The 19,831-nt window shown below is 43.1% G+C and overlaps 1 protein-coding gene across 1 annotated transcript in view; it reads left to right on the plus strand.

Annotated features, from left to right (window-relative positions):
• The window catches only part of plxna2 (plexin A2), a 141,910-nt gene that overhangs the window by 19,602 nt on the left and 102,477 nt on the right, over positions 1-19,831 (plus strand). Inside the window, exons 2-3 of the mRNA XM_049755054.2 lie at positions 2,377-3,688; positions 7,065-7,247. Of these exons, the coding sequence (XP_049611011.1) occupies positions 2,498-3,688; positions 7,065-7,247 (1,374 nt within the window). The 5' untranslated portion in view covers positions 2,377-2,497. The remainder of the gene's footprint in view (positions 1-2,376; positions 3,689-7,064; positions 7,248-19,831) is intronic.

Here is a 19,831-nt window from a genome sequence, read left to right on the forward strand (position 1 = left end):
CCAAGGTGATCCATTCACGTGGTTTGAACTTAGTCTTTGTTTTGGTTGATAGCATGACAGTGTCTTTGTCACACTCGCCGCTGACCTTGCCGAGTTCAGCAACTGAGTATTGGATCTGAAAAGAATCAAAACAAAGCCGCTGTAAGCGTTGCCACTATTTGCTTCAAAGTTCTGCACTTTTAATGGCGAGTCAGTTTTACAGAGGTAGAAATTACCATATAAATGCAAGCAAGAGCTATTCATTAGCTGTATTCATGTTCTGACCTGCAATAAAAAGGGTTGTGGGGTTACTAGAATTATGGGTGAGATGTAGGTCAGAAAATAATTGCTGTGGGCACCAAAATATAAGATGAAGCAGGCCGCACATATCGCCACAATCACTCCAAATGGGTTCAATCAAAGGTCATCAAAAAACATCTTATAAGAATGATAAAAGGGATGTGAAGACAAAAAATAGATGTATTGAAATTTAGTACCAAATTATCTTTGCCAGGAGACAAACAATGAGGTGTAAAAGCGCCCCGATGAGCTTCAGAAGAATTCCCAAATCCTGAAATCAAACCAGTATTGAGTGCCTCCTCATCATGCCATCAAGTGCTTCTTAATTGTCTGATTATTCCAAATGCATCCTTCACCTTTGATTTGTGGCACCTTTGCTGCTGGAAATGCAAATTTGGAGCTTGGTGAATGACGGAGGGCACCCAACCCCCCGTTTTGCCGCCTCACAGCTCCTCTGTAATTACACTTGTTGGATTGCTACGCCTAATCGTACTTGATTTTGGGATTTGCCGCCATTGTCTTTCTACTTGTTAGCCCCTCGCACTGCTGCTTCTGATTGAGTGCGCTGATAAACGCTGCATGATATAGCTGTAAATGTGAAGCTTGCGTCTGATATGCAAATTTGCGATTTAGTCTTGCACTGTACTGTACTGTACTGAATGTTACTACATCTGCCTCACAGTTCACAGGTCGTGGGTTTATATCCGGGCTCCGGTCTTCCTCCGCTGTGTTTGCATGTGCTCCCAATGCTCACGTGGGTTTTCTCTATGGACTCTGGTTCCGTCCAACGCTCTAAAAATATGCATGTTAGTTTGATTGAAAACTTGAATGGATTTGAGCATGACTTTTTGTTTGTTTATGTTTGTAAGTATCTGCCCTGAAAATGTCTGTCTTTAGCCTAAAGTCAGTTTGGATAGGCTCCGGTATACCCGCGACCCTTGTGAGGATATGTGGTGTGGAAAATGGATGGATAAGTCCAAATATGAATGAGTGAAATCATTGTAAAACAAACTGAAATGAGTGCATGATAAATATGTGAACATGTCTGGCATTAGTTAAGTCTGTTAATCGTTATGTTTTTTTCCATTCTCTTGAATTTTTTTTTTAGAAATATCAGTTTTAATTTGGATTCAATTGTGATATGTAAAGCACAGTTTTGAGTGCATGTTTTTATATTTTACAGAAAGTTGTTTCTTGCGATATTTTAAATAACTTATCAAGGGATGGGTGAGTTCTGACACTAGGTACTGGTGTGGGGATGACACCCGCCTTATTTCAATGTCTTGGGTTCTCACAATGGCAGGCAATACCAGTAAGCTTGATGATTTGTTTATTTCGGCATTTGCATTGTCACACTTCATCATAGTTTTTATTGCATGCATTGCAAACACAGGGCTTGTCGAAATGAGAAATGGGATGAAGCCACCCTGCTTATCATGTAATTTGGATGTTGTATCATCAGAAACTAATTGGCATGCATGGCTGACAGAACATTTTTTGCTTTTGCATCCATGTCTATCCTCTCATATTCCCGTAAAGATGTGATTTCTATGTACATATGTTTATAGGGCTTATATTAATGCTTAGTGTATTCTGTGTTTTTCTACCACAATGCAATCATATGAATTGTGGGAGACACACTCAGAACACACTAAGCATTAATATAAGCCCTATAAACACCTACTAAATTACTTGTTGTTGTTGTACAAGTAGTAGTAGTAGTAGTAGTATGTTTATCATACCTCAATAACAAAGAGATTATTTTGTTTTTCTTGGAATAATTGACACGATGAGTCACTGTTATGTGAATGAAGCTTGTGTGTGTCATTGTCATGATGTTGCAGCGGTCGGTAGTTATGGGGGCCGCTGCGTGAGTCAGGTCAGGCTAATTTCCCTTGCTGTAATGTGCCTCAAGTTTCATACGCCGGCCAAGCAACTCCTTTGGAATGTGCACTGTAACCATTTCCTCCTTTTGTCTTTATAATCCGCTCGCCCCAACTCTCGGTAGCACGCTGCTTTAACCGAGGATGAACCTTGATCCCCCCTCAATGTGAGTCATATAGGCTAATTAACGGTCTTTCCTCTTTTTTTCCACAGAAAAATGTGGAGAGGCTTGTGACTCTTGGACGGACAAGTTAGCCTTCAAACCACCAAAACAAGAAGGTCTTCCTTTCTTCATCCATTCACTCTTCATCGTGTCCTAAAACGCCCTGTAAACATGAAGGTTTTGCACAGGACTTCATTGCCTGAGGCTACAATGACATTATTAGCTCCTTTGCTAGCCTTCTGGCTCCTAGAGCTCCTTACTCAGTGCAGCGGGCAGACATTCACTAGCTTCCACCCGGAGAGGCGGGACTGGTTCTTCAACCACTTGACCGTTCACCGAACCACGGGATCCGTGTACATCGGCGCCGTGAACCGTGTGTACAAGCTTTCGAGCAATCTGACGCTGCTGGTGTCCCATGACACGGGCCCAGAGGACGACAACAAGGCCTGTTACCCGCCCCTGATCGTGCAGCCCTGCTCGGAACCTTTGGTCTCAACCAACAATGTCAACAAGCTTCTCCTTATCGACTACTCGCAGAATCGCCTGCTAGCGTGCGGCAGCCTCTACCAAGGCGTCTGCAAACTCCTCCGACTGGATGACCTTTTTATCTTAGTGGAGCCCTCCCATAAGAAAGAGCACTACCTCTCCAGTGTCAATCAGACTGGGACCATGTATGGAGTCATCGTGCCCTCACAAGGTCAGGACGGCACCCTATTTATCGGCACCGCAGTTGATGGAAAACAGGACTACTTCCCTACCATATCCAGCCGAAAACTTCCCCGCGACCCGGAATCCTCCGCGATGCTTGACTACGAACTGCACACTGACTTTGTGTCCTCGTTGATCAAGATACCGTCAGACACGCTCGCCCTGGTGTCCCACTTTGACATCCACTATGTTTATGGTTTCGCTAGCGGCAGCTTTGTGTACTTTATGACCGTTCAGCCCGAGACACCGGAAAACGGCATGTCGTCAAGCGGCTCCGCCAGCGACCTGTTCTATACATCCCGTATTGTTCGCCTCTGCAAGGACGACCGCAAGTTTCACTCATACGTTTCCCTCCCCATCGGCTGCGTGAAGAACGGTGTCGAGTACCGGCTCCTGCAGGCGGCCTACCTCGGCAAGCCGGGTGGCGTCCTCGCCGCGTCGCTTCACATCGGCGCTCAAGACGACGTGCTCTTCGCCGTCTTCTCCAAAGGCCAGAAGCAATTTCACCGTCCGCCCGATGACTCTGCGCTCTGCGCCTTCACTATCCGTGACATCAATACGCGCATCAAGGAGCGCCTCCAGTCCTGCTACCAAGGCGAGGGCCACCTGGAGCTCAACTGGCTACTTGGGAAGGATGTGCAGTGCACCAAAGCGGTGAGTTACACTTTGAAACACTTAAAGAAGCCTTTGCAAGCCCACTCTTATGAGGCTCTATTATTAAAAAATGTGCGTCATAGATGTGCAGTTTTAACATTCTATGGAACATTCTGTAATAAGGATAGAAAAATAGAAATTGTCATGAAATCGACTTGAAATAATGTGACAATAGTCTCCTTTGCTTTAAAACTAACAATTGCGTCTTCCTGACTAAGGAATCGTCCTCTAATTTACTTTTTGTTGCACTTGTAGTGACAATAAGTCTGAATTGAATTGGATTGAATTGGAAGTAATAGTGCTTCCGACGCCATTCCCTGTGAAAAAGCCCAACTATCTTTTTGAAGGACAGCCTATCAGTTAAGTCTCAAGATTCTCCTTCATTCCCCAGTAGGCCGGTGTCTTTCGTTGTCTTTAATTGCTGATAGATATTTAAGAATGAGTTTTCTGTGCTGCATTATGTATCGTGCAGGCTTGTGATCTGTGCTGTAGGTCCACATTTATCTTTAGGCTGTCACCGATCAGTTTTACTTTGTTGCTAAACTCCCTGGACAGTTGACCACAGTTGAGCACTTTTATGAAAATCAGTGACTTAATTAGTGGGATGTCAGAGGTGGTCATTAAAAGGGGGCACTGTTAACTTTTGTTGTCCCTAAGGTGTGAGAAAAGGTTAGAGAAAGGGTGACGCGGGGGCTGAAAAAACCACAGTGACAGTAGTGACAAATGAGCGCATATTTTCCCCTCCAGTTTCCAGCAGAATCTCAAATCATCCCAGCATGTGTTGAAGGGCGCCAGGCATCACCTGCCATGCTGCACCGCCCACTACATTCTGTCAGCTGTAGCATTGCGGGGCTCTGATGTCACATGACACAGCCCAGGAAGCACAATATTCGTGAAAGGAAGATGTAAAATAATACCGTCCTTAAAACCGTGTTCTTAGCCATAAATCCCTCCCATATTATGGATTATGCAGATGGATGTCAATGGATGAGGAAATCTCAAAGCTTATTCAAATGGTGATTAACAAGAGGATGTGAGCCGCGCTAACAGTGTCTACATGCTGTTAAATCCCGTGTCCAACGGTGCTGCGCCATTGAAGTCTGCCACGGAGATGTGATATGACGTCATTCAAATCAAGTGACAAAAGACTTTTGGTAAATTGGAAATTAAACTATAGTTCTACTTCATTAATTATTTACAAGTTAGGTTACATTATCTGCCATAGGCATATTCAGTAGGTAATTTTCTCATTTTATTTTAATTTTTCATGTTTTGATTGGTTGGTGAAATACATGCTGATGAAGAAAGTCATTGTGTCAAAAAGTCAAAATCATCATTAAACAGTGACAACAGTGTTTGAAATTCAGTGAATTAATGGCAGGAGATACCCATGTTCACATTTGAAACAAATGAACATTGGATGCAAACAAAATTCATTTGATTAACATTTTGGGGGCATGCCAAGTATGGCAGAAAACAATGTCGAAATAAGCAAAAATAAATACACAAGTGTGTATTTTGCAAACTTTGCTCGGTTCTCCCTAATTTCCATACGCAAAGCATCTTTCCTCAGTTTCATTGCTAACAATCGTCCGGCAGCGAGTCCCTTAATTATCCCCCCAGCTCTCATTCCTTTCCCGCAGATCCTTCAGCCCGTGAGGCTGAGGCTGGGAAATGAAGCTGAGCCTGAGCTGAGGGATTCACACGCAGCAGCCAATCAAAGATTTATCACCCGCCCGTCCGGCTTTGTGCCATCTGGAGAGTCGCTACATCTCCATAGTCCGGTCCTGCAGAGTCGGGACTGCTCAGTGGAATTGTTTCTTATCAGGACAGCCTGACGTCTATCAACTATCATACACCACAGCTACCAATTAAGCCCAAGTCAGAGCAAAGTGATGCTCAGATTGATAACGATGCAGGGAGAGAAATATCCGCGCGTCGATATCCTGTCACATCTCGCACAAACTTAATTCCAATTCCATTCCAAATGAAAGCCTTTTTAATGAGATTACTTGAATGTGAAGGAGGAGGAGGACAGCAGCCATGGTCTCTACTTGGATTAAACTCTTTGATGAAGAGTTTGTGCTATTTTTAGACTCACAGCTCCACTAAAGATAATGGCCGTTTTTTTTTTTTTTGTGCCTTTTTTTTTTTTTTGCTATGTTGCCTGAGTAAGATTTGTGATAAGGCAGGGAAGGGGTAAGGCTAAACCGCATGGAGTCCGTCGGGATTTGCCTCCACACTGCCAACTACGCTAAAGCATGCATCATCCAAACAATCCCGATATAATCACAACCAAATGGTCTGGAGCCCCGAAAAACATATAAGAAAGCTGCTGCGTGGATTTTATCTTGTTGCTATTGGTTACGTATGTTTTTCCCAAACAGCTGCAAGATTTCCCATTACATTCATTTGGTGATTTAAATCAACTTCAAATATTTACACTTAGAGCTGTGTCTTATATAATCAAGAACAATGATGTGGAACGTCCCTGTAGCGACAGTCGCTAATGTGATAAACGGAAAACAAGGAAATAAATTCAAGTGGAGGGCATGGCCATAAATGCTTAGGCAATTGTTCCCCTCCGGCTATCCCGCTTTCACTCCTGAAATCCCCTCTCATTTCCCTTCACAAACCTTGTCGACAGAGCCACATATGGAGGGATGAAGAAAAGACAGAATGAGCATTTAAAGCTTTGCAGACAGAAGTAAATGTACTCGGAAAGAGTTTAGCAATGACAAAACACAACGTGTCTTGCCATCTGAACGCCAAAGCTAGACGGCTGAACTGAACTGTACTTGTATGACCTACTCCCGAGCTCCCCCAGGCACACTGGACAGAATTCAAAATCAATACAGTTCTTTCTTTCATAGCAAAAACTGGAATGGCATGCAGTAGCACAGACGCATGCAAGAGTAAAATTAAAAAAAGCAGAGATTTCTTCATTTTTCTTTCTGACCAAATTCAGTAGAATACCTTCATCCCTGTTTTGAAATGTCAGCGTGGCTCAGCTCATCATTATCATAGCGTCTGTTTTCCATCCGAGGTGCTTTTGTAGGCTGGGCAGTGAGGGCAAGGTGGCGTTCAGTCAGGCTGACACCAGAAAGTTCTTCCAAGCGGAAGAGGAAGGTAAACTTTAGTCCATGGGAGCCTCCACCTCTCTCACCTTCATTCCCCCTCAGTTATCTGACACCATAACCACAACTCTGCCTCCTCTGCCACCTTCGTCTTGGCAACTGTCGTCTTTTATATGCCTCGCCTGGTTCTCGGGCTGTCTCGCTCTGAAGTGTTTTTGTTTTGTTTCCCCGAGGCGTGTTACATGTTAGAGGTGACCACGTTTGATCTCACTTTGTCTTCTGATTGTCTCAATCTGTAGCCGGTGCCCATCGACGACTCTTTCTGCGGTCTTGACATAAACCAGCCTCTTGGTGGCTCTCAGCTGGTATCCGGACACACCCTCTACACTGAGACCCGAGATCGCATGACCTCAGTCATCTCCTACGTCTACAACGGCTACTGTGTGGCCTTTGTGGGGACAAAGAGCGGGCGCCTGAAGAAGGTGAGTACTTTTTTTTTTCTATCGGACTCTGAGTCAGAAATGCAAGGACTGTCGTGGACAGTAGAGAGTAGCAGTTTGCTGTTTCCAGCCATGGGATGGCAAACTATGGGACATTATTGGTCAGTCGAAACACGACTGTTGTAAAGTGCTCCGACTCCTTCCATTTTAACGCTGGCTGTCAGTACAGCAGCTAGGTGTAATGATGATGGCAGGTTCATTGTCGTTGTCATTTCCAGTTGCTAGTTAAGTGAGCTCCAGTGTCATCGTGTTGAATAAACCGCAATGGGCCATTAATTTTAATAGGCACCTTTCCGCCTGCGGCCCATTGATAGTTTGCCCGTGCCCCTCGCCCTCCCCCCTGCGGTCTTGGATGGGGGGGGGGACGTCAGTGAGTGTAAATGGCTTGAGGCCAGTCTATAATGAGGAAGTTCTCACTCAGGCCATAGAAAACACGATATTGCACGAAACCTTTCCCTTGAAGAGTGCAACAGTGAGGAATGCTGTGTGACAATATTAATATTTTTCTTCACTTCTGATAAAGTGATGTCATTGCTTACAGTCATGTTCATATTTGTTTATTATTGGGATGAATCGTTTCTGGTCTCGGTTGCATGTGTTGGTATATTTTGTAAGTCAAGCAATAAATACTTTGCATTTGGCATTCTGTAACATTGGCCACATCACATTTTATCTTTATAAATGAGATTACACAATCTTTTCCTGCATTACATTTAAATGTTGAAGAAGCTGAATACTCCGCTAATGGAGATGATCTGAGCTCGGAGATACAAATCCTTGGAGGTGGTCTTTTCTATAAAAAAGAGCCATCTTGCATTAAACCCACTGGGTGAGTGTTTTGCCACACCTCCCACATGATGCTTGCTTTTTTATTGACAGCAGCAGTGTGTCCCAGCTGCACCCCCCCCCCCTTCCAATCCAACCCCACAACAGCTGCTGTGACAACAAAAGATCGTCACAAAAGGTTTCTAGACACCTGTCTCGGAAAGTTCTTCCAAACCTGCTGCTGCACAAATAGCCATGGCACGAGTTATTTTGGTCTCTGCCTATTCATAATTTAATCAATACATCAGGCTGTGGAGAAGAGAATCTTCACTGGATGTATTCTGCTGTTTGTGCTGCTAAATTATTTACATCCCTTTTTTCATACTTGGTTAAATGAGATGAGACACGAGTGGAGTTTTCTTCCATTGTCTGACTTGGCCGAATCCTCCCGAGGCTGACTGCTCCGATCTGCTGTCGCTTGCTTGGGAATCCATGCAAAGTAGAAGCTGGCTGCTCTCAGGGGCGTGACTGTAACCACAGTAACACCAACACCGGGAGGAATTAACCAAGATGGGAGAAGGCCACCTACAATGGAAGTGTTTTTACACGGTCCAGTGGGCAGAGCAGGAAATTATTGCTGAGCATTTCCACCTCCAAATGGCTTTAGCACACAGGACTGATCATTCAATTTACTCAACAATGGTTTATTTAAATATTTAGGCGGACACCTGAGGTCAAACATAAACTCTCATGGTTACATTGTGTCAAACTGTTGCGATTTTGAATACTTTTATAGAAGAGGAAATATTTGCACCATGTTTTTTTTAATAACAGTTGATGTTGGTTCTCTCACCTATGACCTTAGTAGGTTCAAATGTTATTGCTATGATTGGAATTGTAAATTCAAGGTTGATTTCTTTCTCCAAAGTAGTTGTGTTATTTTGATGGTATTTGGGCTTTGGAATGATGAATATCAAGCATTCACTCTACGTTATGCTAGGATAGCACTTTTATTTTTATCCGGGGGCCAGGGGTGAGCTGGAGTCTCTGGATGTTTTTGTTTTTTTTTTGTTTTTTTTTTGCAGAGCACAGATTATTCTTTTATTTGAATCAATTCAAATTGTGTGATTGTTTTAATAATCTGACTTTCTTAAATTGTCTTTCCTCCTCGTAGAGTCAATGTTTAATTTGAGCTGACAAGATTGGAACCTTTGTTGGCTTTTCATCTTTTTTTAAGCAATTGAATGAACTGTGAAATACGTTTGTCTGAGTCCAAAGAGCAAGTTAACACGACTTAGGTAAGTCGCATGGATTTAGATTTTAATGTTGCGTGTTGAATTAGTCTAGCTTGGACACAGTCCCTTGTGGTGCAGACACGTCTATGCAAATACATGATTGGATAATCAAATATACAGTCACAATATTTCTGTAAGTGCGTGCTGCAATGGTGACATCCTGATGTGCTATAAAAATAGAGTGACCAAATTTAGTTGCAAAAGCAATTACTACCTCTGCAACGAGTTGTGAATATTGTCACATTCATTGTGTTCCGGGGCATCTAAAACATGGATGCATTTTTTATCGGGGTGTTACCCATCCAGTCCCCTCAGGTGCCCAAGAGAGGCAGGAGCCCTGCACGGGGCTGATAAGCTCCCACCGAGCGTGCTTGGACGCTGCCGGCTTCCGTCGCAAGTCACAGCTGTAGGGTGACAACATTTCAATGCTGTGCTGATGATCTTCACTTCCCTCCCCTCCGCCTCTTTTATTGAAGGATCAAGAGGAGCAGCGTAGGTAAAGGTAGGGAGTGTGCAGCCTCAACAAGTCATCAGAGGAAGATTTGGGAGCAAGCGGAAGGAAGGATGTTGTGTGTAAGTGCGCTTGGGGAGAGGCTTTACAGGGGAAACAGCATCGAAATGCAAATTCAGTGCCACTACCAAAGCAAGCAAGGCTGCGCCGTTGCCTGTAATTGGATTGGCTCCCCTCCCAAAGAACCGTCATTCCCCTGGCCCGACGCCCCTCACTTACCCATTCAATCCTCAACCTCCTCCCAGCAGCATGTACTGTAACTGCTCCCAAGGCTGTGCAGGGGCTTTGCGAAGGCTGCCTGTATTGTGCAGGTTTCCCGGCAGGCTTTTGCAGGAGATCGTTTGAGGTTGAGGGGTTAAGAGTGAGCAGTCGCTAAGGAGGCGAGGTGAGCAAAACGGGTCGGTTACCATTAAGAATTGAACTGACACCAGAATAAGTACTTGGAATTTGGTGCAGTTACTTTTTTTTTTAAACTGGCTGCTTATGTCTCACTGTGAAAACAAAAAGTCGGTAAAGGTGAAGCCAATTAAGCTGAAAGGAGATCTGTCCGTCAACACTAGCATTGTTGTTATTTCATTACATGAGGATGCAGACCATCACCCAACATGAAAAACGGTTCAAATTCAACATGATGATGTCCTACGTTAGATTTAGCTACCTTTAAAATGCTATTTTTCCCTCATTGCTCCTTTAGCCTTTCATCGTCACATAAAGTCTGAGGTTTTTCTACCACCTGAGCTCCAAATTTTAAACTTCCTACGGTGTGTGTGATTATAAGAAACATGTTTTTAAATCAAATGTTTCTCTCAACAAGACAACATTTGTCTCAAAGAAAAAGTTTGTCTAATGAATGAACATGGGTATCCTTACCCGTCCAATATTTTGAATATCTTCTCAAATGGCATGACTCCTACTCAACATTTTTGAGAGGTTTTTATGCATACAGATTAACTGGCAGGAATGGTTAACTTCCTCGCCACGTCTTTAATTATTATTATTTTGGTCACAAACTCGCCGTCTGGTCATCTGTTTGGAGCCTTCTTCTCTCCCTACGTACAGATTTTTAGCAGTACAGACTTGGCATATGAACAGCATGGTTTTGAGTCCTTTGTGTGTTTTTGTGTCAATGGGGACATTTCCTGAAATAATTACCCCGACTTGACAGATAACAAAAAGCGGAAAAACCTTTCTTTTGGGACAGGGCTTCAATTGGGTCAAATCAAAACACACAGGAAATGGGGAGTTGGCCAATTTGAACAAAAAATATTGTAAGCCTTACAATAGTGAATATAACAATTGTGTGACGTTCCCTCGTGTTGAGTTAGCACACTGATGTCCTCAAACAAACAAAAATCAGTAGGCTGGATTATTTTAAAAACTTGGCTTGGGTATTCAAATCTTAAGAATTTTAGCTCCGAACCTCAAGAAATGTGACGATTTTCCCAATCGCACATGCCCAACGCTAGTTTCCATGCTGTGATAATGCATGTGGGAGTAAATGTATTTTCAACCCGCAGTATGTAGTAGGTAGGCTGTTGACGTGTGGATGGCCCTCATTGATTTTGGAGGCCAGAAGGTGTTCACCTCAGCAGAAAGCAGCAAAGAAAAAATCAATACTACGATCCATGGCACATTTTTTGTACATTTACAGCAAAACAAGCCACAATCATAACCAAACAGTACAGCGACAGCGTCGCTACATAAGCGAGGCTTTAGACCTAATGTTCTATTTAAATTCACACTTGCACTGATGCATCATCGTCACCCGGAGACAAGAGGACGACTCAGAGGAATCTCCTCAGGTCAAATTACCGAATAGCAATCCGCTGCGCGCTTTACTCCAGTAACACATCAGCCAAGAATTGCATCATGCAAATTGGAGTAGTGCTTGCGTGCGGTGCGCAAAGCAGACATATCCCACGCTGGGGCCGACACTGGCGGGGAGTAACGACAACATTAAGAAGGAGACGAGCTGCTGGGAGCTCTTCCTTTGATATGGATGGAGACGGGGGCCACGGCTGCACATGTGAAATTGGATGTTAAAAGACATGCCGGCAATAGATGAATGGGGGGGTTAAAGGGAAGCACAGCGGCGGCACATTCCGGATTCCCCCTGCTCGACAACGACAAACAACATCATCCATCCTGTGTGTCCCTCACCTAGACAGTTGGGTTAAGCACTATTCAACCTGGGAGCATATTGGGTTCAAGATTTAGTGGGATTTGATGCAGTGTTGTGTCTGGCAATTTTTTCCCCGCTATGAACTCACTTGCCCGGTCTCATACAAGAGCTGTTTTCAATAACAGCGGTGTCAGTGTCGTAGTATTAACTTTTCTGTCACGAGGAGGGCTGGAAGATCCCACCTTGTAGCCCCTAATCTAAACTGTTAGAATTAGTTCTCAGGGATGTTTGATACAGTTGTTCATAATCTAATGTTGAACAGGACGGAAATGTAGGTAGGATTGAAAAAGAAGAGAACCCAAATTGGTGCATGTGCGACTTGGAGCAAAGGAGTTATTTTATGATGATTGGAAGTTTCAATCGAATGGCTATGACGTGGGGTTCCTCAAGGATCAATCCTTGTACCACTGTTTTTCAGTCTTTGTGTCACCCTTGGGTCAACCGTCATAGCTATGCTTACTTAGTTGTCAGTTTCCCCAGCAGACAGAAGTTCAATTGGCTATTTGTGTCACTGTCTAAATGAATTGATTTGATAAACCTTTTGCATATTTGATTGCATATGCTTACCTATTGTTTCGGCCCACATTAAACTACCTTTTCGGATGTGGCAATGCAGTATACAGGGCACAAATAGCTCTGTCGGCAAATTCAAATTTTCTTTCGTCACAGTGTGTGCTGGGTGTTTATGTTTGCTGACAGTCACAAGTCGACTTGCGCTGAAAGACTTCTGGCTCTTTATGCAGGAAGCTTTCAGCCTTGACGAAGATCTTCAGGGCTAATTAATCCTTCCCATCACGCGCTGATGAGTCGTTTGCAGTCTGTTTGGATGTGACGCCAAGCAGCTGAGCTGGACCACTTCAGAGGGTGGTTCAGGTGTTTAACTGGGCCCGTGTCCTGTCGGGCTGGTTGGCATTACAGCGGGTTAATGGCCAGCTCACTTGGCTGCCAACACAGGATGGAAGAGTGTAAATTAGCGTGGCGTTGCCGTGGGCCGCAGCTGATCACGATGCTTAAAGGGTCGGGTGCTTGAAAGGCTCGTAAACGCACGCAGCTGCTCCCGCCGAGCGCTCCTGAACAAGTGGTCAACAACCCTTTCTTCCACCAATTTACACCCCTCCCCTAGCACCGAGACCACAGCAGGGAAACGTGGAGAGAGGCTCGCGGCAGCAGCTGAGGCCTGTAATAGCAAATAAATGAAATTTCATCCTGTCGGCAAAGTGCTCCGAACGACTTTCACAATAATACTTCCAAACATGCAGAAAGAACGCAGAGGAATAATGGTTAGATTTCCAAGCGGGCAAAGGCCCGATAAAGCAATTGCTTGCTTTTCAATCTGTAAGACATGCATTGATCGTGTGGAATTTGATCAAGCTAAAATTTGGAGGTTAGGTTGCGTTGTCGCTCCAATTTGAAGCAACAGCGGCATAATGAATTTTACAGCGGATGACTTCATTCATTCATTTAATCTGTTGGTGCGAAAAGGAATCCACACAGGCAGTAATCTAAGATGAAAGTGAAGCGCAGCACGCCAAAGTTAGTTGCAGAGCCAATACATATAACATGTAAAAAAATGCACCTTTTCTGTTAATGTTTGTAATTTGCTGAGTGTGAATGGAGCGAGGTCGCCCAGTTTAGTGAAGTTAGCGCATCACTGGACTGGTTTCACGTGTCATTTATGTGTTTTCATAAAACGGACATGTCCATTTAAGTGTGACTCGCAGACTGTTTTGTCGGGAAAAAATAACAAGAATCAAATTAAAAATAATCTTTCTCACTTTCACCATACAAAATACTGTTTTGTCAGGAAAGAATAACAAGAATCAAATTAAAAATAATCTTTCTCACTTTCACCATACAAAATACTGTTTTGTCAGGAAAGGATAACAAGAATCAAATTAAAAATAATCTTTCTCACTTTCACCATACAAAAACGCATGAATCAATTTAAAGCATGTCCAAAGTTTTATTGCTCATCCCAATAAGTCAGCTCCATTTATAAAGCAAAATTGAGCAAAGCGCTGAAGGATGTGAGACAGTAAAACTATAAAACTGCACAGTAAAAATGAAGAAACTGAAAGGCAAAGAACAAAAAAAGACAGACTGGCAGGCTTTAACCTCTTCCTTTAACAGCACAATAAAGCAATGATTCAATGGACAATCATTTCAGGAAGGGTATAAAATACTCATAATGCAAATATAAAATAGAGCATGAAATATTCAAATGATGTTCAAAATAAGCACGGCACTTTTTGTGAAGAAACAATTACTTATTTGAATCTTTATTTGCATTTTAAATGCTTCCATTGTGACAGCATGACTTACATTAACCCGATAAGGTGTCGCAATTACCATGAGGTATACCGTCGTCTACTCTCGTCCAACTTCTAAGGCTGTTTGATTTTCTTCTGTCAAAGTGGATTTTTCAAGTTTTAAAAGTCCAGCACAAAACAAATATGCACCTTTTATTATAAACCTCATGCAAATAAAAAAGCCATTTGTCACTTTTGATTTGAAGAAAGCAATTTAAATGTAGCCAAATGCCAAATACAAAATCGAAAATAATGTGTTTGAGCTTGTGTTTAAAATGCAAAACACATTATTACGCTGTCTGCTTTGCTGCCAATCATCAACACAATGCAAAACCTGATTCAAAAAAGCTTTCAGCCCTTTTACACTCACCCGGAAGTGAATAAATGCCACTAAATCTACTTGAGGGGAAGATATTTTCTTACAAAGACAAATTCGGTTTTCGTCAGGAGAGCTCTCGAGGAAAAATATGCAGATTATTGGATTTAATATTGTAAACATGGCCCAAAAACATGGAATAATTTAGTTTGAGGTTAGTAAATGGAAAAACTAACATTAACTTCTCATTTTTTTGCTTCGAGCACTGTTTTACGAAAACCATTATGGTCTAACAAACCGGAACTACACTTTATAAAAATCAATTACTGACAGGAACGTGTTTCTCTTGTTCTTACAGTGCTTCTTTTCTTCATTACAAATTTGGGACCATCCAGTTGATCTGGTACTTGACTTTCTGTCGACCGTAATCCGGTAGTAGAGGACAAGGAGGGCGTCAGGTGTTTTTTTCATGTCATTCATCATCTCAATCTAGCAGATCTGGCCCAGGCTCCCTCAAACACTTGGGTGTTAAGAGGCCAGTGGCGGTCTGAACACTAAAGCTAGCCTTACATCTTCTTTTACTCTCCGTCTCAGCCTTTTATTTTCTCAGCAAGGCCTTAAATGCGTCCCACTCCAGCTGGCTCGGTTCGTTCCAGATTCTCCGTTTCACTCCTCTCCTTCACCCCGTCCTTTCCCTATCGTCTTGCTCTTCTCTGTCTTTTCCTTCTCTGGCGCGACTATCACAGAGGCACATTCTACCCTGCAGTGATCTCATTAATCGCATTCAAACAGCTCTCTCTCCCGCCTCCGATCCGTCTCCCACTCCTTTTCTCCTCCACTAATTGCTTGCTCTTTTCTCTGCCGGTGTCTCCAAGGAAGCGTTTTTCATTATCTAACAACAGGAGACTAATGCTCATACAGTGCCTACATTTTCACTACACACAGATTCTATAATCGCAGCATTCATTTCGCCCAAAGACGTACAGCAAACGTAGCCGACTCCCAAAGGACGCTCAGAAGAAGTCGTGTAAATCCACAACTATGTTGTGTGCGGTACAACTCATCCAATCCTTACTTCCAATATATGAGCCTATTTTTGCATTGAAAACTATAACTGGACAGATATACGTCATATTCTTGTGACTGGAAGTTTGCTTTGGGTTTAGCAAATCAATTTGGAGTCTCACATTTGTTGAATAGTTCTTATCATCAAACTTCAACGAACTGTACTGTATAGGAGGTCGAAATTCAGTTGAACTATTCCATATTCAGATGTTGCAAAATACATATTGAGGAAGTCCAGCGCTTGGGTGCATCTTCATATTTTGTTTAATCTGCAGCCAATGGAGTTACCAAGAGGAGAACATTTGAAATTCATAGAAAGTCTAATCAGCTGGTGTTCTATTGATCTGTTGCCACAGAAACGTCTCAGTGAAGGTGTAGTCGTTACTGTGTTTTTCTTTTCCCGAGGCTTAAAAGTCTCAGTAATTTTCTGCAATCAAAGGAAAAAAATATCAATTAAACGGCTTGTCCTCTCAGTTCACAGCTGCAGTGAAGTAAATGCAGTCATTGATGTCATTTCTCCATCTGACCTTGCCGATGTAGACAAAGAGACAGACGAACACCTGATTTGGAGTCAAGAAAACAAAAACAACCTAAAAATAAATTAGCAAGCCACGTTGTCAAAGTGGATGGCTGGCCCAGTGCCAGACTCGATTGATTTGCTTTACAAAGCGCTTGAACGGGCCAGATAACTGTGATTAGCTAATTCATTACCGTTGCCTTTTTGAGTGCTCCCAAATTAGATTAAAGGGAGGTTGGAAGGACAAAACGAGAGGATGTCAACTAATACTTGGTAAACTTGGAGTAAAACGTGACCACTGGTGGAGTGGAACCTCTAAGCACAAGGATGCCTGGGGTTGTTTTTTTATCAAATATGTATTTACTGTACAATCATCAAATTATTAATGACCATACACTTGTAAACATGATTAAAAAAAGTGTTGGTGCGAAAAGAAATGCACACAGACAGTAAACTAAGATGGAAGTGAAGCGTAGCACGGCAAAGTTTTAACTTGACAAATGACAAAGGTGTCCTATGATGGTGATTTATCTTGCGCCTGTGCCTCATTGGTACGTATTTCGTCAACGTTCTTAAAAGTGTGTTGTTCCATCTTGATAGATTTGATAAATGGTACCAACAAATGCGGTCCACACCAAAGTTTACTGTTCAAGCTTGATAGTGAGACAAGGCTCGTCTGCGGCTTCCGTCAGTCCCTCTGAGCGGCGCCTTTATGCATTTCTGACCTGACGCTGAATCTTTACGGTCGGCAAGCTCATAATTCCGACATGCATCATTATTATGCTTATTAGGGTTTGTGGTAAAACGCCATGTCCCTTCTTATTTGGAGATGAAATACCACAGCCATGAGATCTTGTTGTTCACCGCATGATCTGACAGTGATAGATTAAGGACCAGATATTTGTCCCTTTGTCTTGTTTTCCTTTCACTCCAGCAGCCTCTCTACATACTCTCGCCGTGTCGTTACAACGCTTCATCTTTGTCCCGGGCTAACTGAGAGCCTGCCACCCGCTCCTCCAACCAAGCATCAGTCTAATAAAGTGTGATAAAGTGATAATAGCATGTGATAATATTTCACCAGGGATAGTCATTCAAGCATCGTTTACCTGTTCACCACTTCCACATTAATATGCAGAGAATTTTTCACCGTGCATTCCAAACTTCATTTGTAAATACTCTCACACACTGCAAGTTTTGAGAAGGATTCTAAATACATTTGTAACACGTAGGCTGTATTTCAAAGCAATAGCTTTATTTGTTTTATTTCATTGCGGTTTATTGTCAACTTTTAAAGAAAACTTATTGCGCAAATATTGCTTTGGGGGCTCGTTCAATAATGATCGCGATCTAATTTCATACAAGTGGAAGTCACAAGGGAATATTAGTAATTTTGACAGGCACCTGCATCACCAGAGCGCCAGTGCCCGTCCGCTGACATATTATTAGCGAGGTCGAGGTTTTCAAAGCACAGAGCCGGAGTGAGCGGCCTCCCTCCTTCACAGGTCAGCACCGTCACCACTGTTACTCATTAAACCCTAATGGTTAGCGGTTGGGAAAACACTAAGGGGGCCTCTGGAAACTTGACTAAAGGCAGAGGTCAAGGCCAAATGTACGGGTCAAACCTCCCCAAGACTGAGATGTGATGATTTGTTTAAATTACAACACAGCTGCAGGCCAACAACAGTTGTCTATGACTCAAAGGACCGGTTATGAAAGCCTCCTCAGAATAAATTGCTAAGTGTTACGTTGGGATCCGCAGCTTCGGTTGACAGCAGCTGTTAGCCTCGCAGGGTGTAAGGACTTGTGTGTCTCGTTTGAGTGCACGTGACAATGGGCCAGTGGTAAACCAGATGAACCAGTTCCAGGTGGGAGTTTTTGCCAGTTAGGCTCCAGAGGGCAAAGATCTTGTCAAGATCATTTGCATTTTCCTTCCCAAACCTGTGTTTGGTTTTCCACACTGGTTTTCCATATTGCTAGCTGCTATAATTTGAAAGTCACTAAAAAAAAGCGTCTCTCACCCGGTTAGGTGGTCTCGGCTCTAGCTCATCCATGACCTTATTCTGAGGATAAGAGATAAAATAAAATTAATAAATGGTTATAATAACATACCGTAGATGACTTCGGGTTTGCTTTTACCTTGAAAAAACTTTGGCAATAGTAAATCAAATTTGAAATGTAATTATGAGGGAGACAGGTGTCTTAATATTTATTGTAATAAAATACCACATATATAGACGTATACATCGCCCCACTCGATCAAATAAAATTCAAGTATGCTGTTTTTGTAAACAGATCTGGTAAATTCCCAAACTAAAAGACAACATCCGGCAACTGCAAAGGCCAAATACTAGCATTGGTTTTAGAAGTGGTACATTATTGTGCGAGCAATCATTCTCCATTCCCTCTATGGGTCCACTCCAAATTCTCTTTCAGGGTGCACATTTCAATTTTAGTCACCTATTTGTATGAGGGAGGTGTACGAGAACTCTCTTGATCATACATTGAAAGACACAGTTTCACTCTATTTCAAGAATGTTTCATCACACGTGAATGCATTCACCCGTACGCATGGATACATTGGGGAGGGCTAGAAATGCTTGTGTCACGGGTTTTTAACCTAATGAGCCTGGATGGTTGTGGCTGGGTGAGCATTAGGGGCGGGAGGGGCAGCTATATGCTGTTTCTAGACCACGGGGGTCGTGGCGCTCGGCCCGGAAGGTGCGGCGGATCGGATGACTGCTTTGGCTTGCCGGGCTCGTCGGCTCGGAAGAGGATAAGAGGGTGTTTGGGTTACGGTGTGTCGGGAATGCTCATCTCTTTAAATAAGACGCTGTCGAACAAAGTGCTGCTGATCAGATTAGCGGGGCGGATCGGGAGCCTTCGCTTGTTGTCGGAATGTACTGTCTGAGAATCTTGGCGAGGAGATGCGAAAGAGGAGCATCCAACTTTGTTAGGAGACAAATACACAAAATGTTTTTGCAGTTTCATGTCATTGTCTCCAAACTTGCTGGACATGTAAGTTAATTAAACCTTCAATTTCCAGAGGACGTACTTAGTAGGTCAAAATGTACTTGTCCCATTGTCCAAACTCATTTTGCTGCAAACCACATCGACTTTCACCTCGTATGATGCTTGCATTCCAATTCCGCAATCACACGACAGCTTCAAGATGTCTGCTCAACATTATTCTTACAAATCAACATAAAATCATCCTTTGACTTTCTAAGGTCAGTTTTGACATCAATCAACTCCAAAGGTCCTCTAATATATTGTGAAACGCTCAGTTAGTACTCCCACCTCCCACCTTTCATTCTCCGCAGCTTTTCCATTAGCCGCGATGCTTGCAGGCCAAGCGGCAATCCCTTATAAGGCCAGTCAAAGCCCCGATCTGGCCTGTTATTTCCAAATCAGATCTTCCAGTAACAGAGAGGGTTTATAAGGGATCAAGCTTGGAATGTCACGCTGCCTCTCCATTGGCTGGGGAGCAAACCTTCAGCGAAGCAAACTTTTCCTCAACCCGAGCTCCCATCCTGTATTTTTTGCTTCCTCTTTTCGCACATCATCCTAAACCGTCTCTCTAGCCTCGCTTGTGTTCGGGGGGTTGGG

This window comes from Syngnathus scovelli, chromosome 2 (assembly GCF_024217435.2).
Source record: "Syngnathus scovelli strain Florida chromosome 2, RoL_Ssco_1.2, whole genome shotgun sequence".
Taxonomy (NCBI): Eukaryota; Metazoa; Chordata; class Actinopteri; order Syngnathiformes; family Syngnathidae; genus Syngnathus; species Syngnathus scovelli.